Below are 24,254 nucleotides of genomic sequence, written 5' to 3' on the forward strand. Positions count from 1 at the left end.
GGTAAAGTTGTCGACTCCATTTCTTGGGTGAGAAGGTTCAATACCAAAGATATTAGAAGAACGAGATATGCTATGTTGGCCGCCGGACCGTAGGCGGAGTACTACCTAATTAGGGTACTTTGAATACTATCGGGACGTGTACGCACAGAAATCTGTTCTATGTATTAGTGCGGATACCTTAGCGTAAGCGAAGGTGTGCAGTAGTATTGGGGAACAAAACCGGCGACACTGGGCAAAACAATTCCACACAGTATGAACTGCTCATAGCACATCTCGTTCTTCTAATATCTTTGTTCAATACTCAAACAGAAAAACAAAAAAATATTTTAAAATATACTCTAAAATAGTAACATACTGTATTATAGTAAAATAAACGTTGTTTTTACAGATTTTATTGATTTTTTTGAATAGTGCGGATTACTACGTATTATCTGTCTAAATAAATGGCAAACGTTTATAATTCTGGACTGTTATGGTACACTTAATTAATTACTTTAGATTATGTTTACAAGAAAAACTTATTAGTAAGCGCCCTTGAGGTGACATTTCACAAAAATTAAAGTGTTTTTAATCAAATAAAACATGAAGCGAAAAGGAGAAATCATGTCTAGACTATATCAATAAACATTCCAGATTAGTGTTACTTTATACAATATAACCATGTAAAGTGTATGCGATCCCCGATATCATACTGTTTTCAAAACAAATTGAGCAATTCGTAAACTTTTCCACTTTAATTTCACCAACTCCCCGAGTCAACTATTAATTAGTACTTCAACATCACAGCATATTATCAGCAAGTTATTGAATCCGTTCATAAGACATGGGCGCCGATGTATAGTATTACCAAAGGTGTTTTAAATGTTGATAGCCTTTAATCGCCTTGTGTCCGGCAGTTTTGGACTTGTCAAACTAAACTAAAGTCAATTAAGACAAAACAAATAAACTTAATCAATATGTTGGGACAAGCGAATACGTATATTGAAATGTGTGAATTTACGATTATACGCACAATTAACGAATTTATTTATTTACAATATTGAAAATTATCTAAACTTTACGATTATTGTACAAAAATCAATAATCAAACTGGCAATCGGCGCAATACATGTGTGTTAATTATAAATCACATAATTAATACAGTATGGGAAATAGGCCATTATTAAAAAAGCTCATCAGACCTTAGTTCGTGTCTACGATAAATTTACAGTAAATCGATTTCAATTATTTTAATTGACCTATAAATAATATCATTCAGGTATCCTCGGTTAACCGTTGGGTAATTTAATCATTTGAGTGCTGATTTTGAATACACCTTATGCTAATGCCTACACTTTGAGTATCAAGCGGTTGACAATTTAAATAATAATTTAGAAATGTGTATATGAATTAAATCAATCAGATAATATAATGTGTGAATGCGTACTCGTAGTACTAATCCTGAATGTAAAGTGCGTACAAGGGACTGCATAATTATCACGTATCTTCTGAAATGGGTTATTTGCTATAAGGCGCCATCTAGAAGAGAAGGCAGAGGCTTGAAGCTTTTGCTATAAATTTTTATTTTTATTTCATATTTGAAGTAGAAATCACCTGTTTTATTATGATATAATTTGGCAATGAAGAAAATCGTGTAATTTTTTACTATTATTAGGACAGTAAGATATTTATTTATTTATGTCTATTCCTGAATACACATTTTACAAATGATTACAGTGGTTTATATTGTAGTACAGAGAAAAAAGTACAGAAAAAGGTATAACAAAATAAAGAACATAGGTTGATATAGGTAAAACTGTGTGTGGGTGATATTGTATGTTACGTGAACACCTCACTAGGAGAACCTGTGCTGAGGTGTTAGCGTATTTGTGACTAAGTGTGACAGGTATTTATGTGTTGTAGTGGAAAGTTATTTTTTTGTTTTCACAGACATATATTGAAACATGAAAACACACATTTATATGTGAGGGTATGTATTTTTGGATAATTCTTGAAGAAGGTGTATAATATTTAATTTTACTTATTATATTTTGGTTATGTTTGGTTTGGAATTATAATCTTTTGAATAAAGTGAATATCTTGATTTTATATCCAGGCTACGATATGTTTTTTTTAGAAAGTTTGTAGTCATTAATTGTTTCAAAGTAATGGGCATACTGTTAAAAAGTTTGGTTGCGTAGTATTGAAAGTGTCTTTGTCTGTGTGTGGTGTGTGTTATCGGAATGTTCAGTGTTTTATTTGTTGAGGACCTGGTTTATATTTACTATGTATATGTATATTTACTTATTATTATTATGTATATATATATATATGTATTTTACTATTTCTGTTGTTACATTATCTATATAAATAAAAATGTTCGTTTGTTTAAAATCTTAAATCTCCGAAAGTTCTTCACAGATTGCTTTCAAATTTTGACACAATGTTGCATTCGAATACGCGCGTGTTCTTACATAGATGTCACCTGTGACAGGTAAAAGCATGATTTTTTTAAAACAGTACCATATATATTGGACTTAAAAGCAAAACGCGCCATTGTTTCTCTATCTGCCCAGACAAACTGAGCCACACAACGCGTGACGGGGTACAGCTAGTATTATATAAAAACACCACATAAAATGTTAATTAGATTAAATGAAAAAAAAAAACTTAAAACCATTTTTAATAATGCTAAATAATGTTAAAGTTAATAATAATCTTTGCTGAAGTCGGTGGACACAGAAAGAGAGATAGAATACATATAGATAATAATAATAGATATAAAAATGATAGAGATATGGCATGGAAGCGTGCTGAGCTACAGTCAAACGGCACGGATTATTTATTCATTACCTAATGAAAGTTTCGCATTTGGTGTGTAGGTAGAAACAAGGGCGGGGCAATGTGTAGTAGTATGGGTGAACGATGTTGGCGACGCTTTTGTCTTGTCATATTAATAAGGGTTTATGGCCCATCTCGCGTGGCTCTATTATTTATGGCCGCGGTAGTTATATTATTACGAATGTAATTTAGTCGATAGGGTAACCGAATTGTACAGAACGCGTTTAAATAATAAGTGTGTGTGTTTTTTCCTTCAATGTTCTGTTTTGACACTGTGTTGTTTGGTCATGAAATCCAACGACAATGTCAGTGATGGAATTAGTAGAAAGATGTCGAAAATATTATGTGAAAAAGTCCTGTCTGGTCTCCGGAGTATTGTCTTAAAGCCAAGGTTGGACTTATCTGTTGACTCGAAATTTGGGTCTCGGAGAGAAGTGCCCATTGACTGGCCACAAGTGTCCGGCGAACCAATGACACGCTATTTTTTATTATTCAATATTGACCAAGTCCACGTGACTGCAATTTCAATGTCTTTTTTAGGGTTACGGAAGACGGGGCTATACAACTGTATTTCGCAAAAAAAAACACACAACGCGGGGCAGAATCACTTAACACACTTTTCGAGGGGTCAAATTCGTCAATGCGGAATCTCTTTTGAAAGAAAATGAATTTGCGTAACGGTGAGCGAAACCAACAGTAATCATTTTTGTTTAACGACTTTCTTTGTTTCCTACTCGCAACCGCTCTGAGATTGGTCATTATTACGAATGATGTTTTATGTAATTGGGGAATGTTTTTAGGCCGGGGGAGTGGGGAACGAAAGGAGATGGGAAAGAATAAGGTTGGGAAGTAACTGGATAATAAAAACTGGCTACTAAACACGGCTATTCCCATTTGATTTTGAATGGTGGTCTTTAAACCTGGGCGATTCTGAGAATACTGTAGATAAGTATGATAGGCGCGTATCAAGGTAGAATTTACAGAACGTACCAGTAATGTGGTTTTGCTTTCAACCACACGGAGAAAAAAGAGTATTGCTAACTTATTAAAAATTCTTCATATTATAGGTAATCCGGTTAAAAACGGGATTGCAGGCAATTTCCTGATACACTTTTAGTAAATTCCTAATACATCGCAACAGGCGTTCATGCGCCTTGATAATATACAATGACGAAATGCGGAAATATTTGAATTTTGATGTACACATGTTCCGACATCGTGATAATACATTCGTATTATACTAAAAGTTCTTTAGAAAACCTATCAATTCATAACAGGATTGCGAATAATTTGAAGAGATTCTTAACAAATTAACAATATTTCACGTTAGTAATTTTTCTGTCAGATGATAATGTTCGAAAAGTGCAAATAAACAAATACAATAGAGAATATAAGTCATAGATATTTATGTTTGTGCTGTTAGTCATTTTGCCGACTTTATTTGTGAATAAATAAAAGAATACCGATTAAAATCATAATAAATATCGCGTAAAAAATGACCCGAAAAAATAATAAAATGGATAAAGAAATCGTACACGATAATCTAAATCACCATATTCAAAAAGGAGTCGGGTCACTTTTTTGTATAGAAAAACTTAAGTTGAACATTTACTTGTGGGGTCTGTCAGATCAGACCTGACAACAGGAAAAAGGCAAAGTTTCTTGGGTGATTATAGATAAAGACGTTTATTTATTCGCGAAGGTGAAACAACTAACGATATACCTGTGGTCAAGTTTGCTATGTTTACGCCTTTGATCTCGTCGAAGGACCAATTCCCTGGTAAGCGCCATACTAAGTCTCGGCACACAATCCGAGCTTCGTTAACTTTATACATAATCCACTCATACCCGTGTGTGATTAACTTGGTCATCCCTGATATTCTGCTGACGCTCCTTTCTCCATTCATCCGCTCTGTATGTCTGTGCCTGCGGGCTCTTGTGTAATTGTCGGGGACATAAAACTGAGGACGGCGGAACACGTGATCATACAAATACTGATATTGAATATTGACACTGACATTTTTTTTAAAGAATGACAAACATTCCCGGTTTATAAATAACCTGACAATATTTGAAAATCTCCTACTACCACCACAGTAAGCGGTGTTGCTTGTGTTGTGATGGAGGACTTAGCCAGCCGAAGAATTGAACACACTACGCCTGGGTGGGACCCAAACGCGATCTCAACTCAGCCACCGACCGGTTAAACTGTATCCATACTTATATTGTTCATCTATTAGGAAAAGAACACGTGTTCTCGATATATTCTGAATGACTAATATTTTATCAGGAAGTTCGCATGCTGTCACTTTTTTGACAGGATCATTTTTTCCGTGCAGCCTTTCCGTCTCGTGAAAATACTTGAACATTGATTCGTCGTAATATGTACGTCGGATATATGTAAATATAAGTTAACCATCTGTTCATAAAAGCACTTTAATTCATCCCTATCAAATGGGCGTTCCGACACAATTATCAGGTGGTTTGGTAGTTACCGTAAATTATTACCAGTGGCGGTTTACCCTAAGGAGCGTATGCATAGTGAACTCCCAAACAGTAGCAAAAGCGAAAAAGACAAACATGAATATAATATTACTACATTTTTAACAAGGCGCCTCTTAAACTCCGTACTAAAAATCGGTTCATAGGAGCGGAATCCAGAAAGCACATATGGACAAACAATTCCTATGAAATATTTCATACGAACAATAGTCTCGTAGAGTGAGAGGGAAGTGCGTACCTCTCTACCTCGAGGGTAAAAATATTCGTACTTTATCGCAGTGCACCTTCTACCATCATTTACCATACATTGTGCACGGGAAGTACGAGCTTTTATAATATTTGCTAGATGTCAGATTCGAATAATGTAACATTTGTGTGCGCTTCGGACGAAAGCGAAACACAATAAAAAAATAAATTGTGTGCACAAAATTGTTTTTATCATTTTGTCGTTCAGTAGAACATATGTTTGGATGTTTATCACTTTTCCTATGTAATATATAATATAGTAATATTTTAACTATTTTTTTTATCTTCTCTAACTTTAAGTGAACCCCATTGAGAATGGCCGCGCACAGCCATTGATGATTACTCTCTATTAGGTTTCGGCTTATTACGATGGAGTAAGCATTGAGTAAGGTTTGCTTGTTCCTTGACGTATGTTTGCGTTTGCAGACAGAATACGAGTACAAGGGCACGCAGACGCAGGCTACCTCGCAGGGTAAGTCAGTCAGACATAACGATGGGAAGTCTCGTTCACATACACAGACTACAGTAGGTACACCGAGTATAAGCGATGTGGCGCGCATGCTGAGCGATGTCGTCGAGGGCGGACGGTGTCGATCACAAATAATTATAGAGGCAATTCAAGCGTGAGACGACAGCTAAAACTGTATCCATTCAATTCTAATGTTATTTATTTTACAATTCTCGCGAATTTTAATGAACGCTTAACCTCTCTAGACAGCAATTTGACTCCTGATTGGCTACGGGAAAATTTAATCACGCTTGCTAATGTAGATTTTAAATAAACGCTTAATCCTTCCAGAATCCTCACGGAAAGCAAAAATGATTGCTATCCTAGATTTTGAATGTAAACTTAACCCCTTCAAACAAGTGTGACTTCTCGGTGACTGCGAGCTTGTCAGTTTGACAACTCTGACTCCTAATTGACCGCGAGCAAAAATGACGTATTGTTGCTATGCTATTATTTTGAATATGAACTAGGCACCTACAGACCACAACAATTTGACTCAATTTTACTTTGGACTGCGAGCAAATGTCGTTTAATTCAAAGATTCAGCCGCACAGAGTTTTACTTTCAAAGCTCAGTCATCCGACATAACCGGCGCAGTGGCTTGAATGTCAGTCTGCCTTATTGCAGACCTCATAGTTTTGCTTCCTGGCGGTACAATAGTTAGGAATGCCGAACCTAGAACCAACAGTATCGAGTTAAACTTAACAATATGACGTGATTAGTAAATCCGATGTGACACTTCGACGAAATATTGTCAGGTTGGTGAGTTTCATAGTAATTCAAAGGCAACCATGTCATCAAATGAATCAGCGCCATTTAGAATTTTTGACATTTGAAAGGTCCTTGTTAAACAACACGAAAGTTGTGCTTTTCTGCAGATCACAAAATAGTTCAAAAGCTCAAACGGACATGCATTCGGCGTTTGACGGGGACCAAAATAACAAAATGGGGCTGATTGGCCGTTTGATGACTCTTAAAACACCCCAACCTTATTCTAGAACAACGAGGAAGAGTTGTCATTGCAAAACACGTGGAACAAATTGCAACTTGCTCCTCAAAAATAATATTTTAATACAATTATTTACTTCCACGCGTCTTGTAAACCTGGCTCGAGAATGTAGAATGTCGCACGGCTCGTTGTGAATGATAAATATTTCGAGAGGATGAACGACACATCGAGAATGGGAAGTCTACGAGCCGATTGTAATTGTTCATTCATTTGCGTGAAAACGTCGAATGGAGCAGGAAATTGAATACATTATCCAGTAAAGTCTTTATTGTTGGTAGAGATTTTAGCTCACAATTCAGTTTGACGGTGAACGCATGAATGGAAAATGTTGAGTGGAACTCAACATTAAAGTTCTACCTGCTGAAGGTTATTCATTTATAATCAAATGGGTACTTAGAACGTAGACGTCTTTTGCTTTTGAAACTGACGATCTATTTATGAACCTCAAAACACAAAATCATCCAAATTTCTGTTACAAGTATTTGATGTCAACACCTTTAAAACTACCTATTCTTGTATGAAGACTAAAATTGGCAAAACACCGCCCAGAATCCGAAAATCGCTTGAAATGCGATAGATTTAGCATTGGTAAGTAACAAGACCGGAAAATCCAGGTAGGTACTTTGCAATCGTCCTCTTCTCATCTCCCTCTCCCCACTACCTTCAGTCTTACAATATACCCAAAGCGGGGGTGCCATAGTCTCACTGGTTTCGGGACAAAATATATATGTATGTGATAAAAACATTATTTTGGATTCTAATTATCTTACTATTTAACTGCGGTGGTAGTCAAACAGCAACTTCTAAACATTGTGTTTTTCTTTGTTTGTAAAATAGATATAGCGTCTTTTGTATAATTTATTATTACAAGACGATCAAAGAAAGAAAAGCATTTCAAGAAACCGACCAAAAACAAAGAAACCAATCTCGTTCCACCGATGAGCTTTCGATTTCGATCGGAAGCGCATCGAATATGAATAAACAAAATGACTTTCGCTTTCCGCGGCAGTAACACAAGCCGGAGTCCAGAATGCGACTGGTTTTCTTGCCTATGCTCGGGCAGGCTAATAACTGCTTGCTCAAGTATGGCGCTCCGGCTTGCCACCTGGACACATGCCACCACAGGTGCCCCGCAAATAGAGTTGGCAATACATCACAATACATGATGCAGCTAACAGACTGGGGGATTGACACAATTAGTTCATCGGTGAAACCCAATCAATCCGGTACTCATTATTTATAATCTTGTGCGGTCGCCATTTTTTATTAGGCGCGAATGAAGTGAGCATTGTTTGATGTAGGCATACCGCTGAAAGCTCCGTTGTATCTTTTATCTCAACCATGAATGACAGAAAGATAGTTTGCAACTTAGCTTTCAAAATGGTGAATTATTATTATTTCTTCATTATTAATATGTGTTTATTATGAGAAATACCCTACTTGCGTTAACAGATACAGTGGACTGGTATAACCGGAGAATTTGTTTCAACTTTTTAAAAGTACAGCGGATGCGTTAAAGATAAGTTTTGTGGATGGTTAAAATCCATCAAAAGTAGTTTTATTGCAATAAATGCAGATTTTTCTAAATACCTATCCATCTAGACCTAAACTAACTACCAATAAAAAAATAAACAAATTGATAGATTGGTTGGTATCCAATCAACACGAGTTGAACGGGGTTTCAGATGCACCGCGTTTCGTGAACACACTGCAATCAGCTCGGTCATAAAAAGCCTGTTCGCTTCCACGTTGTTTTACCTCCGATGAATGTTGTTACCATGACCTAGCCAACTTGTTGCACTAGACAACGTCATACACACAGTCATAGACGCAGACAGGTCCGTGGGTCAACTCACCTTCCTACAGTTCCTACCTAGCCGGAATGCCGGCGCATGATTTAACCTATTTTTATCTGTGGTCAATGTAAATGGTTCGATCGCGGTTAAAATTTTGGCGCTTAATTTATTCCAGCGTTAATAACTTTTAAATGTATTATTTGACATTGATAAATGCATGCAACATTATATTCAATGAATTACTCATTTTAAATTATATTACAAATTCTTTATTCACATACTTAAATTATCTATTTCAAAGTCGCGAGTTTTTTTTACAAGATCCATTGTTTTTTTTGCAACGTCTTGAACATATCTTATATGATGATCCCCTCTTTGTGTATTTATGATACTCGGTTTTTAATATTTAAAAAAAACATCAACAATTGAAAAACAAAAATAATTATTGGAGCGGATACATCGAAGATAATAAGTACTCGTCAAAAAAACACGTTTGATCGGCGGTTGATTAGACAAGTTTTTTTGCCTAGCACGCGTTGAATTTACTCTTACGAAGACAAAAGATAGGTCATCGCCACCACATTATATCAATTCTGCGTCGTGAGATATCTAATAGAGTTCATATAACTCACTTAACAAAATGAGATACTAAATACTCAATAATCTATAGTATTTAAATCTAATACTACTAATTACTCGCTTCCAAATGATAAAATTTTAATACAAATTTAATTTCAAATGCGGAACTAATGAATCGTTATCACCGAATTCAAAATTGTTCCATTACTATAATATGAAGAATTAGAAATATAGTAAATAATATTATAGAATGGCAATACGTAATTAAATATTATGAAAAAATTACCCAGAGTGGTACCTACTTATATTACTACCTATGGCAGCAAAGTTTTTTTGTGAATAGCCATAATTAGTAATATAACTGACTCCAGCGACGCAGAGGCAAATGTGGTGACTAGTACACGTGGGGTCCGCGCTTCGCTGCCCGCTGTCAGGGACGGCCGCCGACCCAACAAACGTTTGTTTCCGAGTTTAGATTGGCCCAAAGAAACACAAAGCTCAGCTCTACAGACCGACCGAATGAACATACTATGTTATATTTTAATTACAATGGCACAAAGTTATGATTGTCCATTATTTCTACTGCGAGGCCTTGTCAAAAGCGCGCTAGAAATCTTATTAACATTACTTACGAAGGCAGGTATGAAAAAATAATATAATGTACATCGGTCGAAGTTTGCCATAGAAAAAACCCATAGCGTCAAGCACTAGTCTTTCTTGGCTACAAAAATAAGACCCTGCCGGTAATCTTCTGTATAAATAAAAACATTATTGAATATAAAAAAAAAAAGTCTTTCGAAAAGGCTTATAAGGGGCTTTTTTAAAGCAGAACTCATTCATGTATTATTTCCATTAATTCACAATAGTAATTAGCATTTTTAAGCGTATTATGTGGGGATAATAAGAATAAGCATTCCCCTAATGGTGTCAGCGTATTATAACGAATATCAAGAAAAAAATTACAGTTAGAAAGGGTTGCCAAATATATTTAACGATATTGATATCAAGGATCCTACCCGCTTACATTAGACGAGCGGTTTGGTAAGAATATATTTGGATATTGATTGAATTTTAGTAGTAAGGACATAGGGAGTTGAAAAATAAAATAAAGAAAAAACCAATGCACCATTCATTAAAAAGAACCAGTACGAATTCGGAATTTTTCTATTTAGCCCCAAATTCAGAGCATTCGCTACACTGCTCGTCTGTGAAAGTATACCTTGATGGGAAGAAAGAATAGTTTGTGTTTGAGTGCTTACCGGAGGTGAAAAAGAGGCAAAAAAAATATATATACCTGCATTTTGGAACAAAGCGAATATCCCACAAAGCATCCGAAAGTTGCCAGAGACTTTAAACGCATTGTGAAGTAGGTACCTATCTAAATCCTGACGATGGGTAGGTTCTATTATATTTATACTCTATACTATACAATACATAAATGGTAGGTACTTTCCAATAAGTACTAATTTATTTTCTTTTTTCGTATGGATCTATGTACGAGTATGTACCTTCATGTTAGGTTTGGAACTTCTTGTAAAGCTTCCATGTGGGTGCTTGGTTATTCCTTGTGCCGTATTATGTCATTAATTTCGTTTTACTTACTTGTGGGTGCTAGTGTGAACCTATGTAAAATATGATTTACGTATTATTTTTATATGATACAAGGATTAGAGCGTTTCTAAATTACAGTACTGTTTCGTCCTTCGGAATTGACAACCATCACTGACCTGAGCATTGAGGATCGGAGACGTTTTGTTTAATTATTCCGAAGCAGTATTACAATACTGGAAAGATGAAAAAGAAACGAGTGCCGGAATTGTTCCTCGGTAAACAATGGCGCTGCACAGAACGGCGATTGAAGAATTGTAAAATAAGTTATAAATAACGAAGCTCCGTTCGAAGGTCGTCATGGAGGAAAAATATTCAAATACTAAAGGCAAGCACACACATGGTGTCTGCATGAATTTACTCAAGTACCTACTCCAGCGGATGTCGTCTCCAGTCGCACGTGTGAACGATACACCCATACCCACCGATACAATATTAATATCTATTTAATTGCGTATGTTTGTCATACTAAATAACTACACATTTTTAATTTACAAAGCGATAAGATCATCGCATTGGCTTCGGCGTGGAAGAAACGAAAAGTGCGTAGTAATATCAGGACAGTAATATGACTCATTTTCCTCTTTTTTACGTGAATAACGCACAGGAGTCCCAACTGCTCCCAACCGTCTGGAGCCAGTAATACTATGGCATCCACAATTGAGGTATGTTTTTAGGCTGAAGGTAACGATGAGAGGAAGAGGAGTATTTGGTCACCGAATACGGCTAAAGCCATTTTAAGCAACGTTTCAATTCTGAATGGTGATTTTACACCAGAGCGATACTGAGAGAATCTTCCATTCTAGAACTATCGCAAATATACTATATATTGTGTTAAATTAATATGTTGTGAAATAACACAAAAAAAATTCACTTGCGCACGCCGTGATTTGAACCCGCGACCTTCGGATTGCTAGTCGAGAGCCTTACCTCTCCACCACAGAGGCCCTCTGCGTGCTTGTGGCGTTATATCCTCTCTTCCTGCACATGCGCAGAAACAGTAGTAAGCGTCAAACTTTTTCGGTATAAAATCAGGTCTTGGTTGGGAAATTTTTATAAATAAACTCTCTCACTTTCCCACGAACGTGATAGAAAGAGAGTTTTTAGTAGCAGTACCGTACCTACATAAAATGGATAAATTTAATAATACTAATACACTATGCAACTAATGAGGTAGGTATCTACCCGGTTAACTAAAGAATTCTTTTTTTTTTAAATTACGTAGGTACCTACCTAAATCACTATATAAAATTTATCTTTAACGCAAATAAGTACCCAAATTTGAGGTAGCAATAAGTGGTGGATCGGCATGGCAGTAATGTGAATTTGTATGCCGACACTTAGATAGAAGTGGGCGTACGGGCGGGAGAAAATCAATACGAACACGTGGTCGCCACCCCGTGAAGCCGAACGAAGCTGCCCCGCTCTTTCAGCCAACCAACCGCCCTCCGCGAAACATCCCTACGCCGAAAGCCGACACCGTGGAAACTGGAGATAACCGGGGCAAGTACATAACTTCTGGGACTACTGCTAATACAACCCCGTCCCGTACCAACATTACGAACTAGGGGTGGGGTATCGAATAAATTTAAATTGGTTTGATACCTACCCTCCAAATACTAATAATGTACAGTATAATAATATTGCAAAAAGCTGCATTTAAATTCATATTTAGGTGGCCATAACTAATGACGTAATGAATGAAATGACAAATGATTATTATTGCTTTAATTTATATTATATAAAATAACATTTTTTTTACACCAATTTTAATAAAATTTATCAACGTGTTTGAAGCCAATAGTTTCTTCATCAGGATTCAAAGTAAAAAAATGAATACATACCCACAAGAATAAACAAATAAGTACTTATAGTCAACAAAATATTACAATAAGCATCCCCCATGACAATAAGCGGTGATTAATTAATAAAATAAGTTATTATAAACAAAAAATAATTGTGTTAAAAATGATGTTTTAAATATTAAAATAGAATCAATTAGCAACAAAGATGTCTAAATAACATATGTATATATACAAATATTAAAAAAAGGTTTAATATTTAATTTATTATTAACAATTATAATACATACAAAGGTAAGGAACGTCGTGAATATTTGTTTTTATAATAGATGAATATGTATTCCAATTCGTGATTCATGCAATTTGGATAGGATCATAGAATATTTTTATTTTTTTAAGACTACACTGCGTAGAGAGGTACGTAAGAATAATTGTAATAAAAATAAGGTCAGTATGAATAATGTTGCGAAGTTGTAACTTGTAAAGATTGCTTCCTACTGATTATTAAAAGATTGGTATAACATTTCCATAGGTAATATACAAATCAACTGCAAATATTAATAAGATTATTTTTATATTGGCAACATCGCCTAAAATTACAAAGTGGCACACTGAGAAAAAATAAATTCAGTATAATAAATAATAATAATAATTGCTGCGTACATGGGCATGCGTAAAAAATGCTAATCATTGACGATTTCATTATTAAACCGGCCGGATCAAGGACACGGCTTAGAAGTTAGTCAATTTACAATAATAATTTAGGTTGGTCGCAATTTATTGTTCAAGGACGCCGGCCTGTCAAAAAGTAAGGTTATGTTCGCCCGGCCGGCGTACAATACAAAACGTAGTAGAATAAAATTATGACACTGACCGTTGCACGGAGATAGCCAGAATAGGATACGAAATACAATTGCTCCATTGTGGGAGATAACACGATGAGGGTGTTGACAGATACGGCGCAGCATGGCTCTGGAGAACCTAGCTTTTACTAAATTTATATCGCCGGTGAGAAAGGTAACACTGAGGTGTTACCGAAACATGGTTATTTCAGAGTTAACCATACATTCTTGTACTGCTAATACCTATCTGATTGTTGTCAGAAGTTTTCACTACATTCGAGTAATATCATAAGTTCATAAATAAACTAGAAACATTTTCAAGATAAATTAGGTTAGGATCTTACTTTTGAATATTGTAGTTTTTATGACTACAAAATTTACCGGCAAGCAATTATTCGTTTAAGTACCAATTTAAAAGCAGGTAGGTACTTACCTGGCACCCTTGTTTTTATTCTACTATATTGTAGTACTTTATTGGTATCTCGTATTTTTACAGTTGAATAGGAAATTCAGATAAATACAAATTCCTTCTGAGTTTCTGATCCGGTGATGACATTTTTTTACTTTTAAAAGTGCAATGGATAATGGGAAGTGAGGGTAGCTAATGGCGGGGTATAACGGGAAGATGCATTGTTAAGGAATACTCTTAGAAGAAAGGATAAAGAATATAAAAAAAATGAATAGGTAATTTTATTAAACGAGGGCTAAATTCAGAATAATTCATCGATAATTTTTCAGTTTCAATAATAATGAAAACTGTTATTACTTCAATTTTTTACTTTGGATTCTAAAAGCTAACGAGGGATTTTTCATTGATACAAACGGTGTCCCGGTTTATATCTACGTAATGGATTTGTATTTACGTAATATTTGGAATGATAAGTTATGATAAAGGACCAGGTGCATAATGAAACGACGGTTATACAGACAGTTTTTTTACTAAAGTCAATAAATAGCGAGATATTCAGAAATTGCGTTGCAAGAAAACTTACGAAACGATCGAATTCTGGAAGGTTACGAGATTACGAGAAGCATGGTTCGATTATAAATTTATGAATTGTAAAAAAGGTAGGTACTAAATATTATAAATAATTTGAGGAATAGAAAATAAGTGATAAATAAAATGTACTAGGTACACAAAGATCCACAATTTAAAAAAACATGGTTTTATAGCAATTTATAAATGGAAGGAAAATTAATAATAATAATTGTACAACTTTTACAACGCATTTTTTTGTGAGAACGGCGCTGAAATTATATAATTTATTAGGATTGAGAGAGAGATGTGAGGGCTGAGAAATTGGCCAGAAGACATTTTGAGCACCTTACTGTCATTATATAGCAATTTAGAGGTATATTAAAGTAATGTGATATACCGGCTATTATTCAAAGATCAACGATTAAATTTATAAGGTTTTGGTAACAAGTTAAAAAAAGGAGAGGATAACAATTTTAAGGATTGGAAGATGTGAGTAGTGAATCCGAAGAAATGGGACCTTTACTTTACCATCATACAAATAATTTATAAAATTTAAGGAATGAAAAATACTATAAAATAGTAATAAATAAGCATGATTAGAAAATGATTTAGATATGGCACGATCATGAATTTTCGGGACTTGGAATTGTGTGAAATGAAAGAGGGGAAAAATAAATAGAGAGCCCCCATAGAATGAAAGTAAAGGAATAACGTTATGCCAAGATCCGCATTTAGAAATGGGATGGCTTGGAAGATGATGAGATAGGAGAAAACCCTTACCTTGTCTGCCAACGATCTCAGCTACATGCTCTGAAGAAGGAACCGGCACGCACTCTGTCATGTTCTGGGACTTCTTGGCACGATCGTCCAGGGCCGACTGCTGGCAGAAGGGGAGCGGGGGGCTCTGCGGGGCTCCCACGGGCTCCCCCAGTCCCAGCAGGGACAGCTCTAGGGCCAGCTGCAGGGCCCTCTCCTCCACCAGGGTGCCCCCCTCAGAGAACAGGCTGGACTGCATCGTGTCCGTGTACACCATCTCGATTATCTTGCACTGAATTAGTTCTTACTTAGTACTTCCACAAGTATTTCTTCGATAGGTCCACAGAGTCAGATTGTAACAATAATTTATATATTGTTAAAAAAATACGTGTACTATCGCGACAGTCAACTTCAATTATTATTATTTTATTTTAATTAATTTTTAACTAAACGTGCGGCGATAATTATACTACAATCGTAGAAAAACATTTATTTAATACAGTAATATACCGATTATTCTGCGCGTATAAAAATATATATAAAAACGTTTTTGTATTGTAACTGTTTATTTATAATAGCGACCGGTGCAAGGTTTTTTTTAATTTTCGTGTATATTTTAAATTAATTCGAATTTTTATTAGCGTATACTGCGTCTACCGCGCGTATGTACGGCGCTTTCGGTTGTCCGCGAACGACTGCCCGAGTTGAGTCGGGGCACGGGGCTCTCGCTACCCGCCGCGTCCCCCCTCCACCTCGCCCCCCATCCCCGACACCCTCCAGACAAGGCGAGCATCCCCCACGCTCCCCGACCCGCTACCGCCGCACGCCGCACCGCCGCACCACCGCGCGCGCTCCGCAGCGGACGAGAACTATTGCTGACTGCAGGTAAAACTTACACCACCGCTAAATGCACACAAAGTTATTTCAATCTTTACTTACATACAGACATCACATAATTATTAAATTATGTTGAAAAAATAATAAAGTTCTAAAAATACAGGTGACATATTTATACAAAATAAATCATGTGTTTTAGAATCACTTGATAACGGTGTCTACGAAAATAGTTCAGGGGTGCAGTCTGCAGAGTGAAGATAGCCCTAATGATGACCAGCATCCGATAGGAAAGACCATCAGAAAAATAAGAAGAAACAGCTGTTGAGAAAAAAAAACATTTAAATAATAATATAAACTTTGCTACATTTAGTACATAAATAAGCAGGAGAAATGGGTAATTTATACCAAATATTCCTAATTTAACATTCAATTATAAAAATAATGTACTTACTATGAGTATAACACATCAAACTTTGATACTATAACTAATATTCTTAGTATGAGTATGATACATCAAAGGTTTATTTTATAATTTAGGTATGTATTTAATACAACTCGAAACAGCAGATCAGCAAAATGACGTCCTCTGTGGTCGAAGGGAGAAGTTCTCGACAAGCTGGAGAACCAAAGTTTATTTGATTTCTCAATTTTTAAATAATATATACTATAATTACGGTAAGTTCCAGAGAGGAAAATACTCTCGACAAGAGAAGTTCTCGACAAGCTGGAGAACCAAAGTTTATTTGATTAATTTCTGTTATTTCATAAATTACTCAATTTAAAAATAATATATACTATAATTACGGTAAGTTCCAGAGAGGGTATAATTACGGTAAGTTCAGAATTAAAACGTTGCTTTAAATGGTTTTGGCCGTGTTTGGTGACCAGATCTGAACATCCAGCTATTTCCTCGCATTTCTCTTTCCCATACCCACTACCTTCAGACTTACAAGATACCCCAATTGGGGATGCCAGAGTCGCACTGAACTTGTCGTGTTCATAATTATTTTCAATTTACGAGATTATGACTATCGAGAGTCGAGAGACTGAACAACAACGGTAAAATCGCCTTATATGAATGGATTTAATGGAATTAATTTGATGAATTAGAACATTAATTTTACGTGAGTTTAAAAAATGGTTTTAGTAAAATCAATCAATCAAACAATTTTTTTTTTATTTTTTTTTTTATTATTTTTTTAGTTAGTTACATTTTTTATATTATAATTTTACTGGTCTTCCATTAAAAGCCTTAGCTTGTGGATGGAAGAAGAGTTAACATTTCACATATTATGTACAAATAAAGTCACGTGTACAGTTAATACAATGCAGTTAATACAGTTAATACATTTCATATAATTATAATTACTATTTACTATAATCATGTATTTCAATATATATGTATGTGTAGGTAATATAGACACATGGCAATCAGACCCGTTAACTAAAATATGTAAACATATATGTATTCAGTAAGAAGAAAAACAAGTAAGATTTTTAGTGTGACATTCTCTAAAATACTTTTTGATGGAGTTCAACAATTGAATTTTGTTCTTAATGCTTCTGATTTCTATTGGTAGGTTATTGAAAAAGAATTTTCCTTGGTGAGTATAATGGTGTTTGATATAATGATTGTGGAAGTTCATAAGCACGTGTTTTAGACGGGTCTAAATAAGTTGTTTGCTCCCAGTAGCATTTAGCTCATCTCATAACCTACTGAAATCATTTTAAAAATAGCCATGTTTAAGAAACAACGCGTATTTAGTACTTAAGTATTTAGGCCAGAATACATAAAATACGAACTTTCTTCTTTCAAATGATTGCTTTAAATTTAAAAATAAAAACCTTTACCAGAATAATTTTGATTTCTGTTCACAAAATTATTCATCAAAATATATAGAAGTATAATACATGTATTTAACCTATTTGATTTGTGAGCGATTTTTTTAAATATTTCCTTTTGATGTTTTTTCATTTCATTTTAAAAAATCAGAACAAAGATGCCCTTTATCAGATAAGCGTGTTACTTTTTATCTTTATCCAACTATTTGCTGAAAATCAAAGTTTCGGTAAACCCGTGTAGGCGCATGGAGTATATCTACAGTAGCTCTAGACACGTTCAGAGTCCGGATAATCAAAATAATATGTAGGTATGGGGCAAACATATTGGATGGCTCTGTACTTGGTTATTTAACTATGGTTTGAAGTTGATTTGTATCTATATTCATCCGTGTGGAGATATTTCCCACATTATGACGACATAAAATTATCCAAGTATTAATTATTATTCGCGTATCCGAAGGTTTGCCATCGCCGAAATTAGCAAAATTCATAATAACAATATTGTAGCAAGACGTGCACGAGGAAGTCTAGGGTGGGCCGTCAAAACATTTTTAGATTTTTTTTAGGTAGATACTTTAGAGTCCGGATCTCACTCACATTCAAATACCGACAAACCCAAAAAATTACCATCCTAAGTAGTAATACCTCACTATTAGAGATTTTAAGCAGAGGTGTGGAAAATATTACGTGTTGCTCAGTTGATACGTGAAAGTTGTCTACTGAAAAATATTAATTCGCAATATTTTCGCAAAATCATCATTTCGTTTGTACCATATTCAAGCCGGTATAGGGTCACAAGTAGTATTAAATCTAATTTTAAAATATTTAGTAATATACCCATTAAAAAAGTTATTCGAAAGAGAAACCAAAAACATTCAACTGTTAAAATTATTTGGGTTTCTTCAAGCATTTAGTTTTTTATGAAATATAGAATACGGGAATTAAAGCGCGAAGCATCTTTTCCAAAGCTTTGAAAATCTGTGAATAATTTCAGTATCAGGACGAGCTGCCACCAGTTAGTAGCAGAGTTGACAAATGCAACAGGTTCCCACCGTTATGGAGACTAATGCTTTATAGAGACTGAAGGTATGCAATTAATACAATAATTTTTATATTAACTTTAATATGTGTAATTAGAATATTTTTTTGAAAATAATAAGAATAAATTATGCATTCCGTGGTTGACTTGTAATTGGCAACCTATTTTTTAATGCAAATCATCCCCAATTGGGGTTATGTGGTGAGACTAAAGAGAGTGGGGAAGGGAACGAGATAGGTAGAGGATGGTTGGAAGTGCCCGACTCTTGAGATCTGCTCTCCAAACACTGCTAAGGCAATGTATCGATGTATATTAGTGGTCTTTCACCAGTGCAACACCACTGACCGCAAAGTAACAGGAGCCAATCTGTACTCAACTTTTGAGACCTCTGTGAAAACGATTTTTCCAAAGAATATTCCTCCGATATCTCAAGGCCATCCTACTGAACATTCACAGGACACGTGATTCCCGTCTAATGGTCACATGTCACGGTGGAAACTAACAATAGGGTGCATAGATAATCACTTATCATTCTTATTAATTATCGTGATTAATATTGGGGTATCTCAAATTGATGACAATTTACGCATTTACTAACCATCGCACTGCGTGTTAAAAGTGGTAGACAGATAAAATAGAACCCCAAACATTATTAAATGTGTTTGCTGGCTTCCATATTATAGGTTCACGGCTAATTTTTGTTAGAATATGTGTATATTATTGAACTTCTCTTTCAAAACAAACTAAAACGAGTTAATTTGCCTAAGTTGTAAATTTGCGTAATAAAAATAAATATTCAGATATTGAATTCATTTAGCAATTTTGTTTTTTTTATGTATAGTTACATTTGCAGTCCATTGAAATTATTACTACCTTGAGGTGCCCTGCAGTTTGTAGAGCTAGTCTTACATGTTTTTGATGAACTCTCAGTGTCAATTTCGTTACTGCCAATGAAAATTCCAAAGCAAAAAGTCAATATTGTAGAAGCGCATCAAATATTTCAATTATAACTTTCAATTTACGTTTGTCTTATTGGGGTTAGTAATAATAATAATAATAATAATAAATTCTTTATTCAAGGATGGGTTGTTCACAGAATTTGTACAACAGTCAAAATTCGAGCTTAGTGAAAGTTCTTTTCAAATTATGTTAACAGTTCATCACGTGCCAATTGTTTCACAATACTCGAATAATAACAGAACTTGAGTGGGACTTTCATAGAACTTGAAAATTAACTGATGAATCGTTCAAATTCTGTGAAACAACCCATCCTTTTTGTTTAATACAAAACATTAGACAATACATAAAAGGAACAAGTTTTTTTAAACATTTGTACAACCGACATCGCATTATATATTTATGTAGGTTATAAATGCCAAACTTTCCGCAATAGTAAAGCATTAATAAGCTAAATTTAATTAAAATCCCTAAATTTGAGAACAGCATCAGAAATAAATTTCGTATTCTTTATTTTTAGTGGTCTGAAATCGTCATACCCAATAATAAAAATAAAACTTCGAAAATATGCATTTTGCGTTTGTTAATATACAAATGCATAGGCTTACTATAATAATCCTTGGTCTGACCATCAAACTTTTTAAAGTCCGGAGGAACTTTATATTGTAAACTTATCTAAGCGAAAATTGTATAAATCCCAATATTTAGTCAATTTATTTGCAGAACATGACCGAGTTTTTAATTACAGGTTTTACAAAAAAAATCATATTTAAACTGGTATTTTGAAAATTAGATAACAGGAATAATTTAAAAAAAAATTACAATCCTGAGAATCGTAGTTAATTGATTACTTTGTATGTACATAAAAGCATTCAATTTTACATTTTGTTTAAGCATCATAATATCGATTTACATTTTTTCTTAAAAACTAAATATTTCCTGTCAAGAAAATCGATCGAATCACTTTATTCAATCTACCATCACAAAAAAGTTATTTGTTTGAAATACATTGACAAATTTTCTGTCTTTAAAATGTCCCACGGTTCAGAGATAATTTTTGCGACATAAAAATACGTCTTACGTAATATAGGCATGAATATAATGCAACACAAAAGCTTACTTTTGTGTAGTACATCTGTCCCCTGGCTTTCAAAATGGATAATGTATCGTGAATAGCGTATTGTGGAAGGTCTGATATATATATTTTTTTGTTTTGCTACATCAGCTGTTGACGCTGCACGCAAAGAAAAAGGGTGTACGCCATTTTTTTATGATACAGGTCTTTTGCAAACGTTAAACAAAGTGGTTCAAAACCAATACTAGTTTGTGTTTTATCTGACTATTCGCAGCAGATGTTATTGCTTACTGGTTTTTTCCTACGCTGGTTGCTTTGAAGAGCACTTCTTAAATTGTCGGTGATAACGTTTAATAGGCATTGAATCATTTTTTAGAAAAACAGATGAGTTATTTTAATAGATAAATGTAGTGACAATCAGATAAGTTTGTATCACCACTGGAACGCAATTTATGCTTTTTAAAATGGCCCTTACGAGGGTCCACAGTCCACATATTTCGATTTTATAATAAAATTAATGATAATCTGAGAAAAACTTTATAATTGAAATGTTTGTAAGATTTTTGATCTGGGATAATAACTTGGCTATATAATATATAATAACCTGACCGGTTTACACGTGACGACAACTTGAAAACCTGTTTTCATTCTAATAAATTAAGTTTTTGGTTTGATATGCGTGTTACATTTCGTGAAATGATATCATTAATTCAGCCACACAAAAACCTTTGTAAATAAGCAGATATTTATATAGATGTACATCCAAAATGATAGACTGGCCCTAACTTGAAATCTGGGTTTCAAGAACATTTCAACGAAATGGAGGCAAATAAGGAGAATGATTTGAATAAACTACGTCATCAGGCTTACATTGACCTCCGAAGAGCGCACATTGAAACCAGACAATGCGCAGAAAAGAAAAGCTCGCTAAAGTAAGTCATAGGTTTGCAGAGCAGCACCTACATTGTTGGAGTTATTTACGCAGGATATAAATGAATTTTTTTGCACGATTTGGGATTTTTCCTCCTACAACCATTTATAACTCATGTTGAAAGAGAAAGGGGCCTTTTTGGCCCGGAGCTCTGTATGCCACTTATACAAAAAAACGATTTGGTATTGGCAATTAAGTTTTTACGGACCCCAGTTTTTTATTGTTAAAAAGCATTAGTAACTCGTAGGCAGATTTTATTTTCAAGTACTGAATAGTGATATTACAATGCGAGTTGCCTGTATCGTGTCAGATTGATTTATTGACAAATAACAGAAAGGGAGACTGTCAAGCTGCCTCCCGAAAATTGTTTTGTTCCCCTTTCAAATTGAATGTTTATAACTCAATATTACGGTTTTTAGTATTTTAATCGAAAGCGTAATTTTAAAGTACACATGAATTAATTAATTAATATACAAACAGGCTTTGTGTTCGAATGATGAAACACTGGGGAAAATAAATAGAATACGTACCTAATAACAAAAATTGAACCATTCAGAATTGAAACATTGACCAGATCTGAATATCCGGGTATTTCATGAACCTCCTCCTCTCCATCTCCTTCACCCCTAGCATCTATTCAGCCTCACAATGTCAGTGGCGGTCCGTGACTTTTCAGTGAGCTAGTCGCAAGATACGACGTTATTGATGCTGTAGTTGAAAAAATTAAATATTAATAACGTATTTTCCAATATTTCCATTCTAGCTTACTTAAAATCTACGGATCGCCACTGCACAATATTCTCTAATTGGAGATTCCTTTTACACAAAAAACAATCTTATTAGCTAATTATCAGTACATTTCTAACAACCCTGTAGTGTTTACAGCGAGAATGTTGTCAAAACTAAAACACGACGCATTGGCCATATTGCGTAGGTCCGAATACAAACAACGCGAAGAAATTTTGTGCACTTTATGAAAAACTTATTAACATCAATGTATTATTAATGTGTGAAAATTTCATGTATCCTTGATTTTTTTTTTTATGTATCTACCTATATGTATAACTTGTTTTTTGTAGAATGTTTAATTGGTAGAACCTACAGACAAGCTGTCATATGACAGCTTTGTGGAACTTCCTTAAATTTGTACAAAATTGTTTCTATTTACTTAATAAATTTTTAAAAAATTAGTATGTAGAAGCACCGCACTATTGACCTTTTAGTACTTTATTTTCTCAATTGAGTGTGCATCATTTTACATCGTACAAAAATCTGATGAATTGCAATGTATTTTTCGTAGTAAAATATATAACGGTAACGCTGAGAAGTGAAGTTAAATGACATATACAGATAAGTCATAGATTAATAATAACAGTGTTTTAAAGTCATGTAAAATCAGTTTGAAGTCGGAGATTATAGCTTTTAATCGCCATAGCCCAATGATAATATTAAGAAAAGTTATAAGTTTCCCTAACAACACTAAATAAACCATTAGTTTCGAAACATGCCGATTATTTTGATTATATAGTGGTGTAGGTATACCTATATATTATTTTCTTTAAATCAAAATGATTCCGCAAAGTGAATTTACAATTATTATTGACTACCTAGTTGACGTGTCCCGGCGTTGCTGGGGGTTATCCTTAGGAGATGGACATGTACCATTACGTACTTGGGGGTTATCCTTAGGAGATGGACATGTACCATTACGTACTTGGGGGTTATCCTTAGGAGATGGACATGTACCATTACGTACTTGACTTTTCTGTAGGCCTTTTTAAGATAAACAATTCCGTAGAACATCATTTTGATATATCTCATAAGGTTTAGACAGCGTTAGCAATGTAGTGCCCGTAAATATATTTTTACAACTTTATTATAAAACATGGACTTTTCTTTACTTTCTAAAAATATAATATGCACGTATTATATATGTAAACCTTCCAGAAGAAATTCTCTTAATGATAGTGAAAACCCTATCAAAATCCGGTGCAGTTTAGAAGAACTAAGCTCACAAAAAGATAGACGCTGATAGCGACTTTATTTTATACTATTTAGAGAAAAAAAGTAAATGGATGTGTGGTTAGTTATGTGTACATATTTGTAAGGTGTCCAGCAATCTTAAA

At 34.5% G+C, this 24,254-nt stretch overlaps 1 protein-coding gene across 1 annotated transcript in view; it reads right to left on the bottom strand.

The window, feature by feature from the left end:
- LOC149425755 (RNA-binding protein MEX3A) overlaps positions 1 to 16,130 on the bottom strand; it is a 94,516-nt gene extending 78,386 nt beyond the window's left edge. The window contains exon 1 of the mRNA XM_089641611.1: positions 15,472 to 16,130. Within this exon, the coding sequence (XP_089497737.1) occupies positions 15,472 to 15,724 (253 nt within the window). The 5' untranslated portion in view covers positions 15,725 to 16,130. The remainder of the gene's footprint in view (positions 1 to 15,471) is intronic.
- Between the last annotated feature and the right edge of the window lie 8,124 nt (positions 16,131 to 24,254).

Source organism: Hesperophylax consimilis, chromosome 2, assembly GCF_061612785.1.
Source record: "Hesperophylax consimilis isolate HC1 chromosome 2, BYU_Hcon_1.0, whole genome shotgun sequence".
Taxonomy (NCBI): Eukaryota; Metazoa; Arthropoda; class Insecta; order Trichoptera; family Limnephilidae; genus Hesperophylax; species Hesperophylax consimilis.